Source organism: Canis lupus, chromosome 32 (genome assembly GCF_003254725.2).
Source record: "Canis lupus dingo isolate Sandy chromosome 32, ASM325472v2, whole genome shotgun sequence".
NCBI classification, from domain to species: domain Eukaryota; kingdom Metazoa; phylum Chordata; class Mammalia; order Carnivora; family Canidae; genus Canis; species Canis lupus.
In genome coordinates, this window is record NC_064274.1 from 32,191,038 (window position 1) to 32,215,153 (window position 24,116).

At 38.7% G+C, this 24,116-nt stretch overlaps 2 protein-coding genes across 20 annotated transcripts in view; one reads left to right on the forward strand and one right to left on the reverse strand.

Moving 5' to 3' along the window:
* ALPK1 (alpha kinase 1) overlaps nucleotides 1-24,116 on the forward strand; it is a 136,096-nt gene that overhangs the window by 22,128 nt on the left and 89,852 nt on the right. For 18 of the 19 annotated variants that reach the window (XM_025465929.3, XM_025465938.3, XM_035709798.2 and 15 more), the window contains one exon: nucleotides 20,398-20,444. The exons of the other annotated variant lie outside the window; for it this stretch is intronic. The gene's annotated coding sequence lies outside the window, so the exon portion shown is untranslated. The remainder of the gene's footprint in view (nucleotides 1-20,397; nucleotides 20,445-24,116) is intronic. 19 annotated transcript variants of the gene reach the window in all.
* On the reverse strand, nucleotides 3,823-5,191 carry LOC112671671 (glyceraldehyde-3-phosphate dehydrogenase-like). Its single transcript, XM_025465946.2, has one exon. The coding sequence runs from the start codon at nucleotides 5,002-5,004 to the stop codon at nucleotides 3,898-3,900; it is 1,107 nt and encodes a 368-aa protein (XP_025321731.2). The 5' UTR covers nucleotides 5,005-5,191; the 3' UTR covers nucleotides 3,823-3,897.

The following is a 24,116-nucleotide window of genomic DNA, read 5'->3' on the forward strand; positions in this document are numbered from 1 at the left end:
CCAACTTTGTTCTTCTTTTTCAGGATTGCTTTGGCTATTTGGGCTTTCTGAGATTTTACATGAATTTTAGGATGGATTTTTTTCTATTTCTGGAAAAAATGTCATTGATCTTCATTGACTTTTTTTTTTAAACATAGCTGTCACACTGAGTGAACAATGATATGTTCTGCTTTTCTTCCTTAATATTATACATATCTTATTAAAAATAAACATTACTTCTTGGGGTACCTGGGTGACTTTGTTAAGTGACCAACTCTTGATTTCAGCTCAGATCATGATCTCAAGGTTGTGAAATCGATCCCCACACCTGGCCCTGCACTGGGCATGGAGTCTGCTTAAGATTTTCTCTCTCCTTCTCCCTCTGCCCCCCCTTTCTAAAAATATAATAAATATAAAATAAACATTACTTCTTTTAATTTAAATTTTTCATAAATGTACTTTACAATAATGACATAAAGGAAAATGTACAAATGGAAGTGTAATTGAAAGATTAGAAAAGTTTCTACCTCAAATTATGTGATTTTGGTATACTTTAGATACTATAAACATAAAAATGAGAAAAATTTGATACAAGACTGTAATCCTTATGTTATTTATTACCAACTACAATTCTGATTCTGGAATTCATTTATTTACTCAGCACATAACTGAGTATTTTTGAAGCCCTGGAAACCTAGATATAAATTAGGTATGATGTTCATCCTCAGGGAAAGGGAACAAATACTAAAATTTAGCAAAAGTCTAGTATGTGTCATGAGTTTTCACTTTCTGTTTTAATGTTTGCATTAATCTTAAGAGGAAGTAGTGTTAACTCCATTTAGAGATGGGGAATATAAGGTTCATTTCAGAAAGGCTGAAGTCAGCTGTCAGACATGACACAAAGAGTGAATGGCAGGGCTGAGATACAGCTCAGGGTTAACCGCTTCTAAAACTTATGCCTTTTCACTCTCACTAGTTGCCTTTTAGCACTTACAACCTAGAACAAGAGACGATACATATAGCTAAGTGTAATGTGAACAAAAACTATTATAGTTATGAATTCTGCTAGAAAAGAGTCAACAAAGGATTTAGAGAAATAGCATTATAATTTAAGACTTGAAAACTGAGAGTTTCATTAGATATAATGAAGAGAGCAACGTTCACTCATTCATCCATTCACAAATCTGCATTGAGCTTCTACTGTATGTTGGTCACACAGCTAGCTCCAGCGGTGCAGTGAAGATTTGAAAAAGAATGAGTGTGACACTGACCACCACCCTCAGGAATCAGTCTCTTGAAAGACAGTTAAGTAACTGATGTACAACAGAACCTGGTGCCAAGCTCTGCCAGAGTCAAAAGCAGAGTGCTGGGGGACATTCTTCCAGGGTACTTAGTGCAAGTGCAAAGTGGCAGAGGCCATGCTGAGCACAGCAGCCTGGATTCTCCATGCCAAGTTCAGATGTTTGGACTTCATCCGACAGGCAGCAGACATTTTTAAGTAGGGAAGTGACAAGGTTAATTCTGCTTTTAAGAAGCTATCTGGCAGTGTGTGAAATACAGAGTGTGGGAACATGGGAAGAGATAGGTGGCAGGAAAACTGGTCTGGAAGCTAACAGTCCCAAGTAGAGATGGAGGGAACCCAGTACAGGCAAAAACAGAAGTGACAGAGAGTAGAGACCATGTTTACAAGAAGATAGCAGAATTCATTGGCTGTAAGATGTATAATGAGAATAAGTTAGGAGTCAAGAGAACAGCATAAACAAAAGCTTCAGGTTATATATATATATATATACACATACACACACACACATATATATATATATATATATGTATATTCAGAACCACTACATTGCTTATAAGTGAAGGACTCATTTGGCATTTTATCAATAAGTGATGAATGTTATTTGAACTATCAGTATTCCTTTTATTTATTTAGCTATTCTAAAATCCTCTAATAGTTTATTGGATTTTTTTTTTCTCCCAAGCAATGGCCTGCAATGCTATGTACACTATTGATTCTGTTAGCAAACTCTTTCTACATATATAATATAAGTGAAATTTTTATCATTGTTGTGTTGAAACATCATAGATTTTGAAACAATGGATTAGTGAATTTTTTTCTAGAATGAAATTCAAAAGATTGACCTTTTTCTGAAATGGGGTTCAGGAAAATAATAAGCAAAACAATTTTAATGTTTCACAAAAGTTTTCCACTTTCTTAGGTTATTAATAAGTCTTGAAATTGATTTGGTTCTTTTTTGTCCTGTAGAGTCGCATTCATTTTCTTTATTAAGCAAAGTTATACATCTGGTTAAGTGGAATCTCTCATGCCTGTATTGTTATGTGTGACCAGAAGAGGGTGGCAGTGAGGCACTAGAAAGAACCAACAGGCCCTTAAATTGCAGGCAGTTAAGACCATCCTGTAAATGACATAAACATTTGTTGGGGCTGACATCTTAATTAACTGATTCATTTTCTGAGCCAGAGACTATGATGTAAACATTGTCACAATTTCAGAAACATCAGATAATGTTCTCATAATTCAATAGGGTAATAAATGTGTGGGAATTCCTGTTAAGAGTGAGGACCATTGGGGCAGCCTGGGTGGCTCAGCGGTTTAGCACCGCCTTCAGCCCATGGTGTGATCCTGGACTCCTGGGATCAAGTCCTACATTGGGCTCCCTGCATGGAGCCTGCTTCTCCCCCTACCTGTGTCTCTGCCTCTCTCTCTCTCTCTCTCTTTCTCTGTCTCTCATGAATAAATAAATAAAATCTTTAGGGGAAAAAAAAGAGTGATGACCATGAACACTGAGAAGTATTCTGAAAATTTTACATCAGTCTGAAGGGAAAAGATTAGAAAATAGATTAAAAGTTAGAATTTTTTCTTGTTTAAGAGTGTAGGCAGAGAATTTAATAGTTTACAAAGACAATAGGAGGAATCTTATTTTCTTTGAACATTGCAGATATCCCTGAAATAAAAAGAAATATTTCCAATTTGTCAAATATATAGTAAGCAAAGCATAGGATTAAGCAACTAAGAGAGGTTGCCTAGATTCAGTTAATATCTCCTTTTATAAACAATTAACGAAAACAAATGCTTTTTGAGTACCTCATATGTGCTAGGAATTATTCCAGGTACTAAATATTCCAGACTGTGGAAGGGAACAAAACAGACACACGCCCTGCCCTATTGGAGTATTTATTATAGTGGGGAAGATCAACATTAAACAAAACCACAAATTAAAGCATAGTTACAACTGAGAAAAAAATGGAAAGCAGTCTACCACAGGGCCTTAAGTAAACTTATTTAGGTTCATTTTCAAAACTGGAAATTAAATAAAATTGAAGATAGGACTTAAGAACAACTCAAAGTTCTTGATACCTATTTATATTATGTATTTCCTTTAACAATAAATAAAATGAATAAGGGGAAATTTACATATTAATGAAAATAACATTGCAAAAGAGTATTTGGGTAGTTGATATACAGCAATAAAACACAGTCAGTTTAAAAAAGTGTCGTAAAATGCCCCAGGGTTTCTCTGACTGCCTGAACTTGATTAAACACCGTGTCAGTCATCAGGCTGGCCCCAGCTGCAACTGAGGATCTGTCCTCACTGGTCCACTCTAAATCCCAGGTCCCAAACCTAGAGAACACTTGTGTAAATATAATCTGCTACCTCCTCTTTTTCATTCATCTTCTTTTTTTTTTTTTTGGCTGAGTACAGTATACTTTATTGATGGTACATGACAAGGTAGGGCTCCCCAAGCCCCTCCCCTTCCTCGGGGTCTAGGATGTAAATTGGAGGTCAGGAGATTCTCAGTGTGCTGGGGGATTAAGTTGAGCAGGGACTCCCCAGCAACTGAGGGCCTCTCTCTTCCTCTTGTTCTTGCTGGGGCTGGTGGTCCAGGAGGCTCTTACTCCTTGGAGGCCATGTGGACCATGAGGTCCACCACCCGGTTGCTGTAGCAGAATTCATTGTCATACCAGGAAATGAGCTTGACGAAGTGGTCATTGAGGGCAATGCCAGCCCCAACGTCGAAGGTGGAAGAGTGGGTGTCACTGTTGAAGTCACAGGAGACAACCTGGTCCTCAGTGTAGCCCAGAATGCCCTTGAGGGGGTCCTCCGATGCCTGCTTCACTACCTTCTTGTTGTCGTCATATTTGGCAGCTTTCTCCAGCCGGCAGGTCAGATCCACAACTGATACATTGGGGGTGGGGTCACGGAAGGCCATGCCAGTGAGCTTCCCGTTCAGCTCAGGGATGACGTTGCCCACAGCCTTGGCGGCGCCAGTGGAAGCAGGGATGATGTTCTGGGCAGCCCCTCGGCCGTCACACCACAGCTTCCCAGAGGGGCCGTCCACGGTCTTCTGGGTGGCAGGGATGGCATGGACGGTGGTCATGAGGCCCTCCACGATGCTGAAGTGATCATGGATGACTTTGGCTAGAGGAGCCAAGCAGTTGGTGGTGCAGGAGGCATTGCTAACAATCTTGAGGGAGTTGTCATACTTCTCGTGGTTCACACCCATCACAAACATGGGGGCATCAGCAGAAGGAGCAGAGATGATGACCCTCTTGGCCCCGCCCTTCAAGTGAGCCCCAGCCTTCTCCATGGTGGTGAAGACCCCAGTGGACTCCACAACATACTCAGCACCAGCATCACCCCATTTGATGTTGGCGGGATCTCGCTCCTGGAAGATGGAGATGGACTTCCCGTTGATGACAAGTTTCCCGTTCTCAGCCTTGACTGTGCCGTGGAATTTGCTGTGGGTAGAATCATACTGGAACATGTACACCATGTAGTTGAGATCAATGAAGGGGTCATTGATGGCGACAATATCCACTTTGCCAGAGTTAAAAGCAGCCCTGGTGACCAGGTGCCCAATATGGCCAAATCTGTTAACTCCGACCTTCACCATCGTGTCTCGGGGTCGTGGCTGGCACTGTACCAGAAGATGCGGCTGTCTGTCGAACAGGGAGGAACAGAGAGCCTTTTCATTCATTATCATTGGCATCTCTGACATTCCAGTTTGCCCAGGCTAGGAGCCCACTTCTAGGCCCTCCAGCCTCTCTCCGAGCCTGGACGCCTTGGCTCAAAAGGTTATCTCTAATTTGTTTGTTTGTTTGTTTGTTTGCTTGGTTTTTGTTTTTATTGAAGTTTGACTTGCCAACATATAGTTTAACACCCAGTGCTCATCCCATCAAATGCCCTCCTCAGTGCCTATCGCCCAGTTACTCCTTCCCCTCACCCACCTCCCCTTCTGCAACCCTTTCTTCATTTCCCAGAGTTAGTTGTTTCTCATGGTTTGTCTGGTTATCTCTACTTTTAAAGGCACTTTTGACGTGAATTATGTTCCTTCCTTCTACCGTATACACTTTCCAGATGTAGATTAACTGAGACAGCCCCTGGCTGACTCTGTGATAGGATCCATTGCTGATGAACCACAGCTGGACCATCACTGATTCTTTTATTCATCCTTAACTGACTGTCTTTCCAATTCTCTACAGCCCCTGTTTCAATCCAGGATCCCCCTTTTCAAGCTGAACTCACTCCTGCCACCTTACCTTCCAGATCTTGATCTGTTTGACTTGGGATACTGGGTTATCCATGATGAACTCTCAAGTTTTCTCTTTCCCTTCTACCTCAGAGAGACAATATTCTACCTTGTACCTAGGTCTATTCCTTCTGACTTCTTAAACCAACTCCTTTTAAACTTCTTTTGTTATTTTTTTCATTCATATTCCCTCTCTTTCACCTTTTTTCTTTTCTTTTTTTTTTTTTTTTTTTTTTTTTTTTTTTGCCTTCTGACACCTCCTTGGCCTACACACATGTTCACATCCAATGATTCTTAAGAAATGTTCATTTCTCCTGAGACTGTATTCCGTCTTTCTCCTTCCCTTAACACAGTGCTTCTCAAAGTAGTCTATATTTATCCCTTTCACTTGTGTAGCACTTGCCCATCCATTTTTTTCTGGTCTGCCTTCTTCTGAAATATCTATTTAGGTGATCAACAAGAACTTTCCAAACACCTGATCTAATCCCCTCTTCCTAGTGGTTACTCTGGGGCTTCCTGTGGAAATTGTTGCCTAGTGTCATGTCTCCACCATTCTCACATTTCTAGCTATTTCTTTGGATGCCATTATTTTGCTATTTGGTTCCCAACAGGAGGCATTCTCTAGAAGTCCATGTCTTCTTCATATCCTACCTTTGCTTCCTTTCATCTAGTGCAGTGGCTTCTATTGTTACCCCCATGTGAATGATCCCCAAATTCTTCTCCAGTCTTAATCTCTCTCTCTCCTGAGTTTTTTTTAATTTATTTTTTATTGGTGTTCAATTTACTAACATACAGAATAACCCCCAGTGCCCGTCACCCATTCACTCCCACCCCCCGCCCTCCTCCCCTTCTACCACCCCTAGTTCGTTTCCCAGAGTTAGCAGTCTTTACGTTCTGTCTCCCTTTCTGATATTTCCCACACATTTCTTCTCCCTTCCCTTATATTCCCTTTCACTATTTTTTATATTCCCCAAATGAATGAGAACATATAATGTTTGTCCTTCTCCAACTGACTTACTTCACTCAGCATAATACCCTCCAGTTCCATCCACGTTGAAGCAAATGGTAGGTATTTGTCATTTCTAATAGCTGAGTAATATTCCATTGTATACATAAACCACATCTTCTTTATCCATTCATCTTTTGTTGGACACCGAGGCTCCTTCCACAGTTTGGCTATCGTGGCGATTGCTGCTATAAACATCGGGGTGCAGGTGTCCCGGCGTTTCATTGCATTTGTATCTTTGGGGTAAATCCCCAACAGTGCAATTGCTGGGTCGTAGGGCAGGTATATTTTTAACTCTTTGAGGAACCTCCACACAGTTTTCCAGAGTGGCTGCACCAGTTTACATTCCCACCAACAGTGTAAGAGGGTTCCCTTTTCTCCGCATCCTCTCCAACATTTGTTGTTTCCTGCCTTGTTAATTTGTCCCATTCTCACTGGTGTGAGGTGGTATCTCATTGTGGTTTTGATTTGTATTTCCCTGATGGCAAGTGATGCAGAGCATTTTCTCATGTGCATGTTGGCCATGTCTATGTCTTCCTCTGTGAGATTTCTGTTCATGTCTTTTGCCCATTTCATGATTGGATTGTTTGTTTCTTTGGTGTTGAGTTTAATAAGTTCTTTATGACAATGAGACTGAAGAAAGAGAAATTAAGGAGTCAATCCCATTTACAATTGCACCCAAAAGCGTAAGATGTAAAGGATCTATACCCTCAAAACTATTGAACACTTCTGAAAGAAATTGAGGAAGACACAAAGAGATGGAAAAATATTCCATGCTCATGGATTGGCAGAATTAATATTGTGAAAATGTCTCTCCTGAGTTTGACTCACATTTCCCACCTCTTACAGAGAGCTTCATTTCTCTACAAGATTTATGGGTACTTAGAACTGGAAAAAAAAAAAAAAACAGAACTGAGCTGGACTCAGCATCTCTCAGTGGTGCTCCATGCACCCCGGGCCACCTGCTAACTCTAATCATGATCTGCAACGTCCTCTTGTGCCTTTGCTCTTGCTGTGTTCTCATCCCAGCCCATCTTCTGGAATGCATCTCTTTGTACCACTTTTCTTGTTCCCCAGACCTTGCCTCTCTCATTTTCTCCATTTGTTGGAGTCCTACCTATCCTTCAGTGTTTAGCTCATATTTGGCCTTCTTAACAAACAAGAACTTAACTAAATCTCACCTTCCCCATTCTTCATCCATTCTTTGCTTGGAATTCAAACATACCTGATCCCCCTCAATCTTGTATTTGAGATACACATTTATGTTTGTCATCTGTATTAAACCCTGAGGACTAAAAGTGCTGGGACTGTGTTTTATTCATCTTTATCTCCTGCAGGACCTGACACATAGGAGAAACCCTAGAAATTTTGGTTAATTTGCATTGTTGGAAGAAAAGTGTCACAGACCTTAATTTTTAAGAATTATAAAGAGTGTGAAATTTATAATGTGCAGGCTTCAAATTTGAGAGACTATAGGAAGTAAGAAAACAAATTTACATCAAATATGGTTAACATTTTTCCTTTGTTCTATTTTAGGTAAGGCAGATTTTTAGAGGATTGCATAAAATTTTGCTTTGTAAGGGCCTTTTTTAGGGGTGATGAAATTCTTGGGAATGAAGATCAAGTTTCAGGGTCTGGGAATTTCTTTTACTCTCTTTAAAGTTAATATATTAGCCTGCTATTTTTCCATGGGTGCCGGCAAAAGACATGAGACTCTTGGGCCAAAGATAAAGGACTTTATTTTTGAAAGCACAGCAAGCATCATGAGCATCATGTAGACATCAGTTTCTCATGTTCTCCAAGTCACAAAGGAGTGATACAGAGCAGTCCAGGTAGATGTGGGTGGGTTTGTGCTGAAGCCAAGAACATTGATCTTGAGGAAGCCACTGCTTTTATAGCAAACCTGCTTTTGTCCCAGAGTGAGACATTACTTCATTCCTCAAGGTTGCTACAAATACAAACCTGATTAATAGCCCAGGAGAAGGGAAATGAGGTTGGTATTCTTGACACACTTAGCAAGAACTTGCAGAGATGCCCACAGTCCTTGGTGGATTGCCTTTCCCAAAATCATTCTGTGTGAGTAAGACTTTTGGTTATCCTGGTGCATTGGAGGGACTCAATAAATATCTGTTGAATCAAATTAATTAATTAGTGAGAAAAAGGGGAACCATTGAGGAATTTAAAAAGTCGAATAGAGTGAATCCCTGAGGGAAGAGTTCTAGATTTCGATCTGATTAGGAGGAAAAATCAGAAGGGTAATGAGAGCTAAGACTTTGTAGACCACCTGGCTTAATAATAAATAAGATTTCTAAAAATTTCACCTCGTGGGAAGTGAGAAGGACTCATATACAAAGCAATCAGATTAAATCCAAAAAACCTAAGACAATGCCTGTAGCTTGCTAAATTAGTATTACAATAACTACAGTTCTTTACATCTTCAGAGTTTTGCCATACAATAAGTTTCGTTGAAAGTTTAGACACTGTGCTCATTTGGGATCTATTAGCACACATTTCTTAAAATGGTGAATTGAACTACAAAGTAGATTATGCTAATGAGTTTGATCAGAATTAAATACTTGCCTTAAAAGTTGCAAACAAATGAAATATCTTAACCTCTCAAGATTCCTTTTAAAATTGAAGTATAATTAGGGCAGCCCTGGTGGCTCAGCGGTTTAGCACCGCCTTTAGCCCAGGGCCTGATCCTGGAGACCTGGGATCAGGTCCCATGTCGGGTTCCCTCCATGGAGCCTGCTTCTCCCTCTGCCTATCTCTGTGTGTGTGTGTGTGTGTGTGTGTGTGTCTCATGAATAAATATATAAAATCTTTAAAAAAAATAAATAAGTAAAATTAAAGTATAATTAAGTATTAAATTAGTTTCAGTTGTACAACATACTGATTCAGTAATTCCATACATTACTTTGTGCTCCCCACAATAGGTGTATCCACCATCTGTCACCATATAAAGTTATTACAATATTATTAACTAAATTCTCTATACTGTACTTTTCATCTCTATGACTCATTTATTTAAAAACTGGAAGTTTGTACCTCTTGATTCCATTTATCTATTTTGCCTATCCCCCCACCCACCTCCCCTCTGACAACCACCAGTTTTTTTCTCTGTATTTAGGAGTTTATCTTTTTGTTTATTTGTCTTTTTTGTAGATTGCACATATAAGTGAAATCATTGGGTGTCTTTTTCTGACTTTTTCACTTAGCATAATACCTTCTAAGTCCATCTATATTGCTGCAAATGGCAAGATCTCATTCTTTTTTATGGCTGAGTAATATTCTCTCATATATACCACAATTTCTTTATCTATTCATCTATCAATGGACACTTGGGTTACTTCCATATCTTGGCTATTATAAATATTGCTGCCAATAGAAATAGGGGTGCATATATCTTTATGCATAGTGTTTTCGTCTTCTTTGATTAAATACCCAGTAGTGAATTATTAGATCACATGGTATTTCTATTTTTAATTTTTTAAAAAACCTGCATACTGTTTTCCATGGTAATTACATCAATTTACATTTCCAACAGCAGTGCCTGAAGGTTCCCTTTTCTACACATCCTCATCAACGCTTGTTATTTTTTGCCTTTCTGACACTAGCCATTCTTTTTTTATGATTTTATTTATTTATTCATGAGAGACACAAAGAGAGAGGCAGAAGAATGTGAAAGAATGTGAAATGTATAATGTGGGGAGGAAGAGGGAGAAGCAGGCTCCCCAGGGAGCCTGATGCGGGACTCGATCCCAGGTCCCCAGTATCATGACCTGCGCCAAAGGTAGAGACCCTCAACTACTAAGCCACCCAGGTGCACCCTGATACTAGCCATTCTGAGTGATATGAAGTGGTATTTCATTGTGGTTTGATTTGCATTTTCCTGGTGATTAGTGATGTTGAGCATCTTTTCATGTGTCTGTTAGCCATCTGTATGTCTTCTTTGGAAAAATATCTATTTAGGATCTGTTCCCATTTTTTAATTGAATTTTTGTTTTTTTGGTGCTGAGTTGTATAAGTTCTTTATATATTTTGGATATTAACCCCTTACCAGATATATCATTTGCAAATATATTCTCCCATTCAGTAGGTTGCCTTAGAAAACCATCAATAACAAAAAGGCAACCTAATGGATCAAGATTCTCTTGAAGAAAGAATTAACCTAAAGTATCTTGTCAGGGGATCCCTGGGTGGCTCAGCAGTTGAGCGCCTGCCTTCTGCCCGGGGTGTGATCCTGGAGTCCCAGGACTGAGTCCCACATTGGGCTTCCTGCATGGAGCCTGCTTCTCCCTCTGCCTGTGTCTCTGCTTCTCTCTCTCTCTATCTCTATCTCTATCTCTATCTCTATCTCTATCTCTCTATCTCTCATGAATAAATAAATAAAATCTTTTAAAAAAAATAATAAAGTATCTTGTCAGAGTATAGAAATGTGATATTTGAGGCATGCAGGTTGGAAGTCCAGATTTGTAAGGGAAGTTTATAATTGATGATTATAACTCTTGTCTGTCAAGCCCAAGTGACTAAAAAACTTTCAGCTACAGTCACAAAATTTTGTTACTGTTTATCTCAACTTTTAGCATCTCTTCTTTCCTTTCTTTTCTAGATGCTTTCCAGTCCTTACAAACTACTGTTGCAGTACTCTGTTCTCCATCTGCTATTCTCAAAATTGGAGATTGATTGCCTCCAGGGTTCACAAATGTTTCTGGCAAACTCAGATTCTTTGAACTTTTAAGCAGCTACTACAGGAAGGCTTTGTGTCTAAGATCTATAGTCTCTCTACTCTCCCAAGGAAGGTCACCCAGGTTCCCCTGAGGCAGCGGAGTTAGGAGACTTTTTGAGTAACCCATGCCTCACTCAGAGATTTACACTCAAACTCAAAACTGGTGTCCCTAGATAGGCCATACATCTGGGAACACTTCTCTACTCCAAGGTGAGTTCTCAGCTTTCCTGAGACACTTTCCTTTTCTTTCCTCAAGTTTATAGAAACCTTCATCATCCATTTGTCTTTGAAAATCTTTATAATAGGGCAGCCCCGGTGGTGCAGCGGTTTAGCGCCGCCTGCAGCCTGGGACGTGGTCCTGGAGACCCGGGATCGAGTCCCACATCAGGCTCCCTGCATGGAGCCTGCTTCTCCCTCTGCCTCTGTCTCTGTTTCTGTCTCTGTCTCTGTCTCTCTCCCTCTCCGTGTGTGTCTCACATTAATAAATAAAATCTAAAAAAATTTTTTTTCTTTACAATAGAGATTGTCATCATTTCCTTCACCAATTACATCCTCTTTACCAACATTCCTTTTTCACACCATTTGCTCTATTCTCCTCTAATTGCTGAGATTGTCCCATGAAACGCCTCTTCCCTGAACTATCAGAGTCATTGTTGCTATACCTGAGTGGACCAGTGGACAGTTGATGCCAGAGGTAACAAGCCATGTGTTTGTGCTAAGATTTTGTCTTTGAACTAAGGATGCTGAGACTGAGTTAGTTTCTGTTGAAAGTTTGAATCAGAAGGTCATGTAAAACCATGGTAAGTGGATCAAATAAGAATGGTCTATAGAGAAGAATAAAGCTCGTCTCTTTTGTTTGCCTCTATACTCTTACAACCTGGCATGGTACCTGATATATAGTAGGCTCTCCATAAGTCTTGGTGGAATGAATAAAACAGACTCTGCAGGGAGAAAAAGAGAAAGAGAGTTAGAGAGAGAGAGAAGGAGATTACTTTTGCTTCTAACAGCTTTCTATTCCTGACTATAATCCCTCATGAGAGCTATCTGCATTTCCTGTTCTTATGTCCATAAGAGATCCCTGTATCTATCCAATAAATCCTCCTTTAAACTAAAGCTAGTTTGGGTGTGTTATGTTCCTTATAGCTAAATTTTTTTTTTAAAGCATGTTTTAAACATATTTTTTTAATTTTTATTTATTTATGATAGAGAGAGAGAGAGAGAGAGAGAGGCAGAGACACAGGCAGAGGGAGAAGCAGGCTCCACGCACCGGGAGCCCGATGTGGGATTCGATCCCGGGTCTCCAGGATCGCGCCCTGGGCCAAAGGCAGGCGCTAAACCGCTGCGCCACCCAGGGATCCCTCTTATAGCTAAATTAAACCTAAAGATCTCTTAATATAAGGTTCCTAATCATTAGACTTTAAAACCTACCTGTCCCCAAGGAGTTATGGTTCCTCATGCAAACCAGAAATCTTGATGACTTGTCCAGAAATCGTTGAGTTCCAGAAGTAGGCACTCCACTTTGCCTAATTGAACCTCACATTTTTGGGACAAGGAAAAGAGTAGAAATGCAAATTGACCTGAAAATAAAGGAATTACCTCCAAAAATAAAGCTTGACGGTCTTCTTTAAAAAACAACCTCTCAGGGCACCTGGCTGGCTCAGCTGGAGGACCATGTGACTCTTGATCTTAAAGTCATGGGTTTGAACCCCATGTTGGGTGTAGAGATTACAAAAATAAATAAATAAACTTTTTTTAAGTAGCCTCTGAAGAAGAGCTCTAGAAACTTCAACCTGAAGATCTTTTTGCAGAAAGGGCCAGGCCCTAGGCATTGTTGATTGAATGTGACTTTATTAAAGATCAGGCATGATCAGGAGACACTTGCCAACCTAAGCTCCAGGTGGTGGAGGAGCAGGTCAGTTTCACCTCGACTTCTGGAATGCTTTTGGACTAAACTTGGTGACGCAGGAGACTTCTTTGTAGTTTCTAGTTGTAGTCTTCATTATTATACAGCACATGGAGAAGAAAGGTTATTCTTTTCTGTTCACCAAAGTAGCAGGAAGACAATGCCTGTTTGAGAAGGCAGTATAACCTCTGAAAGGGGAAGCAGGTAGTTGAAAAAAGCCATAGGCAATCATTCTAGAGTTGAAAAACAGAAAATAAAATACTCGGAGGCAGTATGGTGGGTTTGCCAAGAACATAGAAAGTGAGACAGGTCTCCAAAACCACTTATCCAACTTACTAACTTAGCTCTATGCCCTGGATTAAGCTGCCTAAACTCTTATAACTTCAGATTTCTCATGTACAAGATGAAAATAATAATTTGTAAATTAGCTATAAATATTAAATTAGATAACGTCTGTAAGTTTCTTGGCCAGGGTACCAAGCTAAGTGCTCAGTAAATGGTAGGGATGATTAGGATTGTTAGTACTTAGTAATCCAAGCATTAGTGAAGAGTGTATCATTTTATGTTGACCAAAGGGAGACTGATATTTTTTTAAGTTAAAGAAATATGTCACTAAAACATATAAATAATAGCTCTTCTTTATTTTTTTTAACATAAATCTCTACATGATAGAGTAATATAAAAAAGACCAGTAAAGGGGATCCCTGGGTGGCTCAGCGGTTTAGCACCTGCCTTCAGCCAGGGCGTGATCCTGGAGACCTGGGATCAAGTCCCACGTTGGACTCCCTGCATGGAGCCTGCTTCTCCCCCTGCCTGTTTCTCTGCCTCTCTCTCTCTCTCTCTCTCTCTCTGAGATTAAATAAAATATTTTAAAAAAAGACCAGTAAATATCTAACAAGATGATAGTTGTACAGTAAACAGCCTTTGATTGTGGTATCAACCAACAGTTAGAAGTATAAACTTTCTTTTAAAAAAGGAGAAGAAGAAGGTCCCTAAATAGGAGGCACATCTGAATTCTCACAGGCAATCTTCTGACCTTAAAAGTAGTTGCAAACTGTATGACCTGTAGATGGCGAACTTGGATAGGGTGAATACCTAAGCAATGCCTACCTAGAGAAGAAAGCAATGGTTTTTGTTTTGTTAAAGGAAGGACTAAGTAAAATTGATACGTTAATAAAGGCTATACGCTACAAGAAGACAAGAGAATTCTTTGCTGACACACTCTTGTTCCTTCCTTTAAAGGGACCATCCATCTGCCTGTTGAAGTGAGTCTACCACTAGTCATATATGCTGTCAAAGGACAAGACTTTACATTAGTTTCTTGGTTCAGCATTCATGCTGGCTATTAGTCACTGATACAAGAGAACTGGTTGCTAGTCCTGATACAAAAGAACAGAGTATCAAGTAGGGAACATAACTATATTTCTTTTTTTTTTAATAACTATATTTCTTATAAGTCTTTTGAAGAAAACAGAAATGTTACCCTCTCCGAATAACCATATGTAACACTTTAATTATCTGAACCTCTGTACATGTCCAAAGTATCCATATCTTTTCAACTATATAAATAATTATATCCTCCTTTGCCCGCTTATTGACACTCTTGAGTATTTGTTCTATACACTTCCCAAGGCAATCCTTTAGGGACCAATTACCGCCCTTTATTGACATCATCTCCCTGGCTGATGGAGATTTCTAGAGTACCACAAAGGGCATTCAGGATTCCTAAGGGAGCTTTGTGGTACTTTACATATAACCTATGTGCCTGCTTGAGAAACATTTTCTTCCTTAAAATTTTACTTTGGGGTATTAGTTTTACCATATTTACTAGTTTGACCAGATCATAACTATATATAATATATGAATTAGTAGGAAAATTCATGTGACTTTCGAAAACTGTCTACTCATGCAGTGGCTTGAGATGTTTTGTTCATTCTTCCAGTTGTGAAAAAGCCTAGTAACTCACCCAACATGATGGACTGATGACCTTTTGCTGCATTATAAAAGGGTCACTGTTCCCAAAGCACCTCTCAGTTTGTGGGACAGGTGAAGGGACATCTGTAGACTTCTATAATGCCTCTGTCCTGTCATTTATCACAAGGAGTAATTATTGCCTACACATTGGCCTCCCCACAACTATGTACTTCTGGAGTCCAGAAACTGTACCATATTCATCTGTTTATCCTCAAGCACATGGTGTCTGGCACATAGTAGATACTTATGAAAATGTTGAATGGATTAAAGAATAAGTATATGCACTTTGAAGAATAAGAGAAGGCAGATGGAAGAGAGAGCAGAACAATTTAGGAAAAAAAGAGGAAGATAAGCTAACCATCCATGAGGAATTGTATCTATGTTAGACAAATATTATTCCAAAAAGTATAGAAAAAAAGAAAACAGCAGTAGATTGTGTTCAGCCCAGTACATTTGTGTCCAGCTTACAGCATTGCCCTTACCCAATCCCATCTATTTCACATCTTCATTCATTTCAAAATGAAGAAAGGCCTTAACTTTCAGGATGAGACAGTTCTGGTTTTCTAGTAACTTCTAAAAGTTTCTAAAGAGTTGCAATTACTCTAATATATGGTAGATAGAGAAGTTATCAGAAACTTCAGAAATTGTAAGATCTTATCTAAGAGTAGATTTGGATTTAAAGATCCCACTGGTGAAAAGCCATATTCTAGAAGGTAAGAGTGAGCAACAAACAAAAAGAGGCTCTGAAAGACAGTCCAAATAAGAGGAGCCCCACACTACCCCAAAATGTTATCCATGGAGTTTGCCATAGGGCATCTGACATGAAATAATAGGGATGGCAGAGGGCATAAGGACCATACACAGGGATGGAGAGTGTAGGACAGTCATGTCTGCACATAGTAACCACTCTGTAATGCTGACTGAATGAGCAGGCCATTGTGTGCCTGAGCTTCTGCTAAGGGAAGTCATGAATTGCTTTGCTAACAGCAGGGTTTATTTATTTACTTATGTATTTACTTAGCTACATCTAAGAAGGAACTGAAGTGATGTGCACTATTAAAATGTACATAAATCGGAGTAGGAAAAGTTAAAGCAGAAAGTACTTAGAAGAAAGGGAAAAAAGCAACGTCCTGGAAACCTGAGTCAAGAGGATCATTACAGTAGAGCTTATTGGAAGCTCAGAGCTTCCTGAAACCAGTTCAAAAGAGAAACATGCTAGATTGTACATTCTCATCAGCCAGTAAAGGGAAATTTGTAAATTCACCTGGAAATGGAGACTTATTCTTGGAACTTAATTCTAGAAAGAATTTATTGCATGGACACTTAAATGAGAGGAAGAAGACATTTAATGCATTTTGCAAAAGCTACATACATGTTATTCATATACCGAACAATAAAGGTAACCAACAACAACACACCCTATATAAAATAATAGGTGTCAAGGACAGAGAGGAGAAGGGGTTAATTTATGAAAATACACACTACCACTCAAGAGAGAAAATATAAATATTGACTACAGTCCCCATGTATGCAACTAATTATGAGAAACATTTATGACTTCTTTACTGCCTGCACTGTCAGTAAAGAGGAGGCAGATAGTATGGGTGGTTCTTTTTCTACTTGTTCCCTACAGTTTCTGGACCCATGTAATCTGTCCTTGGGTGAAACAACACCATATATTGGTTATTGATTTGGAGCATACACCGTTTCCTCTGGACCAGTAAGTACCCTCACCTCATAAGATGTCCTCCAGCTGGCTCTGTAACTGAGTCTTCAGTAGACTATTGCTTTGCTCTAAAGGCCAGCTGCTCCTGGGTTATGGTAAGACTAGTGAATCCTGTGGGAGATGGCCTATAGCATCTTCACCACAAGCAATGTTATATGGATTACTGTTGGTGAATTAAGCCTTTCGTAAGTACACAGAAGATATTGCTAATAGAAGCATAGCAGGAAAGTCAAATTTATATCCAAAATCTCTAGTGAGAAAAATGGCTACCACATCCACAATGAAAGGGATTCAATATAATCAGTCAATAGGAAGTTGGTCATGCCACCTGCATTGTTCACATTTGGAACTGTATGCAGGGCTCAGCATGAGTCTCTGCTGCTGGCAATTTAAGCATTGAATAGTGGTAATAGCCAGATCTGCCTTGGGAGGGGAAGTTCATGAGGTTGAACCCATGAATAACTTCTCTCTCTGTCACCATGGCCACTCTGTTTCTGAACCCACTGAGTAATACTAGTGATGCCCGGAAAGAGGACAGATGACAATTGCAATTCAAGTCTTCTTGCCCATCTGATTCTGGAGAGTCTTCTCTGCCCATTGGTGAGCTTTCAGACGCAAGCATTCTCACACCATCAATGTATTTTGAGAGGTCCATGAGTGTACCTCTATGCTAAACCTTCTTGTAATCCAATATTGTTCCTTTCAGCTTCCTCCTCATCAAACCAAACCTTTAGGTTCTATGTATGAATCTTCACTATAAGAATCTTCCCTTCTAGGTAAAGTGTGGAGTTTGATCTACTTCTCAAAGTTCTGCTTATTGTGAAGATTTATCTCCCTACTTGTCCTTTGTAGCCAAGAGTGAGAAGAGCTCTAATGCTATATCAATTTATTTATGGCTGGTCCCGGTATATTGTATTCATGATCACTACTAAATTTTGAATCTTTTTTTCTCTGCCTACAGGGAAATTCCATAAGGATACATTAATGAGTGAGGGAGAGGTGGTATTGCAGCAGGATTAGGTGCCATAAGAGTTGAAGCAATTCTCTCATGAAACTTTCTTGTGCATTTAGAACTTGCTCAGGCTGCTTTTGTATATACCACTGCAAGTTGAGGATGGAGAGCTGCAGTGCACAGACAAATTTGAGAACAGGTCAATCAAATACCATTTAATTTGGAAGGCAGCTCAGGTCTCATAACCAGTTCATTTCCCATGGCCAGATATTTAGTCTCTACCAGAACCCAACAGTAAACATCAGGAGATGTTTCTCAAGGAAAATAGTTATTTGTCAGAGAAGTATGGCTTTGCTCTCAATTATGGGGCAGCACTATGGTTCTCTTATTGGGGAGTTTTATAGGCTCAATGAACTATTACAGACACTTTGTACACATTAGACTTCTGAGTCACGAGATCTAAGTAGCAAGAGTGGCTTATTCTTTGAACTGGCTAAAGAATATTCTTTTGCTTTGGGTTTCCCTTAAATTAAGAGCCTTATGGTTTATTTGGTAAGTAGGAAGAAACAACACCATTGTAACAACATTATTTTGCCTCTGTAATACTTAAAGCCCACCAAATGTGTGTGGCTCTGCCACTTTCTTCATGGAGCTGGATACAAGGTATAGCAAATTGTCTTTCACTTTGGAGAGGATACCTCTAAATATTCCAGATGTCTAGACTCCCAGAAACATCAGTGAATTAGTAGATCTCTCATGGAATTTATCTCTTATCCTCAAATATGTTTCTTATCAAGGCATCTTATGTATTTGTTATTTTCTGACCAAATTGTGATAGCCAAACCCACCTAGTGGAACTAGCACAAGGAACCCAGAACCTCTGGTAAAAGTACCCATGTTAATAATTTTGACCCAGGGATGCCTGGGTGGCTCAGTGGTTGAGCGTCTGCCATTGCCCCAGGGCATGATCCTGGGGTCCCGGGATTGAGTCCCACATGGGGCTTCCTGGATGGACCCTGCTTCTCTCTCTGCCTATGTCTCTGCATCTCTCTGTGTCTCTCATGAATAAATAAATAAAAATCTTTAAAAAATTAATTTTGACCCAAAGGAGCTATGTTGCTTTTTTCCTCCTTAGTCTAGCATTTTAGAATTCATTTTCACACAAATTCCCTGGCTTCTGCTATAGAGAAAAGTTTTACAAGTCTTTTGATATACAAGCTGTCTCCTCTAGGTATAACCTGGTCAGACTCTCCTTGTATTTAGATACCTCCACCCTGCAGTTCCAAGAAATAAGACACTGAAGCTCCTTAATTCTTTTCTTTCTTCTTTTCTGTTTCTTTTATATTTCCTTCCTCCCTCCCTCCCTTCCTTCCTTCCTTCTCTCCTTCCTTTTCCTGGGTAAGCAGCATATATTGGCTTTATTTTTATTTTTTAACTTGATATACAGTAAAAATGACCTTTTATTTGGCCTTTATTTTATAATTTTAACACATATATAGATCTGTGTAATAACCAACATCACAATTAGGATATGGAACAGATTTCCCTCTAAGCACTGCTTTAGCAGCATATCATAGTCCCAAAGGGAAATAGTGTTCCTAGTCCAGACTGCCAACAATTGAAACTTTGTCAAGACCATTGTTAAAACTAGCACATATTTAAACAGTTATTCAAATAGTGTAAACTTTGGGGATATTAAGTTTTAGAAAGTGATCAGCATGGTTCTGGATATATAGGAATTTTAGTATATTAGCAGGGGATATATATCTCCGAGAGTGGAAAGTCAGGATAAGGATGAATATTTCATATTATTTTAAACCAGGTAACTCAGAGACTTTACTAAGTTAACCCAATTCCTTGAGCTTATAGGGTCCCTTTGGATCTGATTACTCTACTAGAAGCTGGATAAGAAAAAATCTTGGGATAATTTGTTTTATAAATCTTTATTTCTTATATACTGTTTCTGCTAGAACCAGGGAGGCAGACTGGATGATGAAAATCTGTGCATTTGCTTTTGTCAGTCCTGTCACATTCCACAGGGAGGCAAGGGAGTCTTCATGGTAGTTATAGTAAGAATTAGAAGAAAACAGCCATTTGTTTTGGGGGGTTTATTATTGTCATTCTAATCATTGAGATATAGTCTTATCTGAAAGGAAAAAATAATCCAGATGGTTAAGTTTCTTTTCATTCTTCAAAAGATGGGCATTAATATTTTTGAGGTGTATGGGATGGTTGGGATACTGGTCTCCTGGAATATTGGATGCTTTTAGCTGGAGTAGAAGCTGGTGCCAGCTTGGGTAGAAAGGAGTGAACTCATTGGGATTCTATTTGAGGCAGGACAGAAACTAATATCAGTATGAAAGTGAGTCTCAGAATCTCAGCTTTGGGAGAACTGCATTATAGATATATTAAAGCCACATAAACAAGAAGCAAAAATCTAGCTTCTTATATTTTTCAATGACTTAATATAATCTCAATATTAATATGCCATTTCATCTGGGATATGGGAACGGTTGACCTAATTAAGTCCAAGCAGATTCTAATAACAAACATTTTTTTCCAATAATTCCAGGTTTTCTTGGATTTCTGAGGATGATAGGTACAAGGCTTTCACAGAAGGTCAGTTCAACATCTTTGATTCATTGCATGAGTTCTTGGGATCTTTATCCAGCCTGAATAGATGGGGAAAATGTTTATTGTTTATAGTCCTTCGCTATGAATTTTTCATGTGGCTTTGCATTTTGGAAAAAATAGATAAAAACAAACAAACAATAAACCCAGGCCCTTGACTTGAGTCTCTCTTTCAAAACTATTAAGGCTTCTTTTGTTTACTGCTGTATCCCTAGGGCTTAGAATAGGGTCTGGCACATAGTAGATGCTCAGTAAATATTTGTTGAATATCTAGATGAAAGTGAGTAGATGAATGAATAAAAAGTCTAGACTTTTAGGGCACCTGGGTGGCTTAGTCAGTTAAGTTCTGGATTCTTGGTTTCAGCTCAGGTCTCATGGGTCTTGAAATCAAGTCCCCTCCTGGGCTCTGCACTCAGAGAGGAATCTGCTTGAAGAGTCTCCCCCTCTGCCCCTCCCTCACTTGAGTGCTCTCTCTCTCTCTCTCAAATAAATAAATAAATAAATCTTTTTTTTTTTTTTTTTTTTTTTTAAAGTCTAGGCTTTCACTTGTTCCTTTTAGGCATAGTTTCCCCAGCAGAAAAATAATCAAATGAACAACCATATACACTGGGGATAGAAAAGGAATTAGTAGATTCACTAATAGAGCAGGTAATATGAGATTCAGTTAAATGTCTTTCAGTATTGAATCAGAGACAGGATTCAGACAGAGACTATATTTGGAGGTATAAATTCTAATGTAAAAAAAAAAAAAAAAAAGCTTTAACTGTAAGCAAGTTACTTAATTATCTCCTTGAGTGAGTCTCCTTTGCCTATTCTCTACATAAGGATGACCAAAAATAAATGAATGAAATTTAGCTAAATTTATAACATCTTTACTGAGATATAATTTATAAACCATAAAATATATTTAGGTAAGTGTACCATTAAATTTTTAAGATAAATTTACCAAGTTGTGCAAATATCAGAAGACAGTTTTAGAACATTTTAGTCACCCAAATACAATCCCTTATGCTCATTTACGTTTAACCATTGTTCCCATTCCCAACCTTCATTCCCACTATATTAATTCTACTTTCTATCTCTCTTGATTTGCCTTTTCTTAAAATTTCTAATAAATGAAATCACAAAATACTTGGTCTTTTGTGTCTTGGCTTCTTTCATTTAGCATGGTTTTGAATTTCATCCATGTGGTAGCAAGTTCCTTTTCACTGCCAAATATTTCATTTAATGGATTACATTTTATTTATCCATTCATCAGCTGATTCCGTTGTTTCTACTTTAGGGCCATTATAAGTAATGCTGCTATGAACATTTGTGGGCAAGTCTTTAGGAAGACTTATGTTTTCATTTCTTTTCAGTAGATTTGATAAATTTATGTTTAATTTTTAAAGAAACCATCAAATTCTTTTTCCACAGTGGCTATACATTTTATATTTCCACTAGCATAGTATGCAGGCTCCTGTTTCCCCATATCCTTGCCAACTTCTGTTATTTTCTGCCTTTTTTGACAATAGGGAATATAATTTTATGAAGAAAAAGCAATCACGTGTGTTTATTTATGCCAGCTTTATTGCTAGTGATAAAATGACAGCTATGATTGGGATTGGGCAGCCCCGGTGGCGCAGCGGTTTAGCGCCACCTACAGCCCAGGGTGTGATCCTGGAGACCTGGGATCAAGTCCCACATCTGGCTCCTTGCATGGAGCCTGCTTCTCCCTCTGCCTGTGTCTCTGCCTCTCTCTCTCTCTCTCTCTCTCTCTCTCTCTCTCTCTCTCTCTCTGTGTTTCTCATGAATAAATAAATAAATAAGTCTTAAAGAAAAGATATGATTGGGATCATTTAAAATATTTGGAATGGGAGTTATAAAACTTGAAGAGAAACTAACTCTCTGCCATCCTGTTAATTTTCTTAAAGCTCTGTCTTTTTCTAGTCCCTCTTCTATTAGAAACTCTTCGGGACCCCTCTTGGTAGTCTGCTGGGGTTGTCTCATACAGGGGTTTATGAGAATAATTATTACATTTTCAGGAATTTTATGGGCAACTTGTTAAACATAACCCCAAAATTAAATATATAAACTTAAAATTAGCTATTTAAAGACAAAGACAAAACTTATTTCTTAATTATTTTATGGCATTTTACTATAATCTATGTTTTGAAGTTTCCTATGTCTATTATATTTGCATAGTAGACACACTACATAGTGGTGTGCTACTGCACATCTCTTCCCAAAGCTATTTTCAGTGATCCCACTTCAATAGCTTGAAGTCACCTATGGAAGGAATATTTACACCACAGAAATTGGCATGTGCTACAAACCAGGGCTTTTTATTTTCCCTCCCAGAAAAGTGGCTGTTAAATATGTACTAAGTCTAAATTTATCCTGTTGGTATTTTTTAATTTATTTTTTTTTATGATAGTCACACAGAGAGAGAGAGAGAGAGGCAGAGACATAGGCAGAGGGAGAAGCAGACTCCATGCACCGGGAGCCCGACGTGGGATTCGATCCTGGGTCCCTAGGATCGCGCCCTGGGCCAAAGGCAGGCACTAAACCACTGCGCAACCCAGGGATCCCATCCTGTTAGTATTTTTTATTAAATTTATTAAAGGTGTAGATGATTTTGGAGAGAATTACATCATTAAAATATTGAGGCAATTATTTGGTTGGTTGTTCTTCTACTCACTTCAGTAAAATTTTCTTTCCACTTATAGCTTGAATCCACTTCTTAGTAATTTTATACTTGGCAATTTATATTTTGGAGATAGAAGTAGGCAACAACTATGTCTATTATAGTTATGTATTTTTCTCATTGTTTTGGTCAGGTATTAATTATAGTATTACCTCAGCCTTATAAAATTAATGCGAATGTCTTTCATATTTTTCTATCCTCTGTAATAATATAAATTTTCTAGGAATTACATATTTCTAAAAGATTTGGTCAAAATTAACTATGACATCATCTGAAACTGGCACCTTTCTTGGAAATAATAGATAATTTTTTTTACTCATTATTAGTCTTAAATAGATTTTAGATTTTTTTCTTCAATTTTAATGGTATATCACAATTATCCTAGAAAATAATACATTATAGACAAATGTTCACATTTTTTAGAAGGATTTGTACATGATAGCTCTCTCTCTCTCTCTCCCTCTCTCTCTGTCTCTCTCTCCCTGTCTCTCTTTTTGAAGATTTTATTTTTAAGTAATCTCTGCACCCAACATGGAACTGGAACTCACAAGCTTGAGATCAAGTGCTGCATGCTCCACCAAATGAGCCAGCCAGGCACCCCATGATAGTCTCTTACACTTCTAAAATCTTTTTTTTAAGATTTTATTTATTTATTCATGAGAGACAGAGAGAGAGAGAGGCAGAGACACAGGCAGAGGGAGAAGCAGGCTCCCCACAAGGAGCCCAATATGGGACTTAATCCTGGATCCTGGGACCACACCCTGAAAGGAAGGCAGATGCTCAACCGGTGAGCCACCCAGGCATCCCATACTTCTAAAATCTTTTTTTTTTTTTAAGGTTTTTTTTTTTTTAAGATTTTATTTATTTATTCATGAGAGACACAGAGAGAGAGAGGGAGGCAGAGGCACAGGCAGAGGGAGAAGCAGGCTCCATGCAGGGAGCCTGACGTGGGACTCGACCCCAGGTCTCCAGGA

Bases quoted from the DNA above. Each gene is read 5' to 3' on its own strand.
- LOC112671671 (XM_025465946.2), bottom strand. From the start codon at position 5,004: ATGTCAGAGATGCCAATGATAATGAATGAAAAGGCTCTCTGTTCCTCC.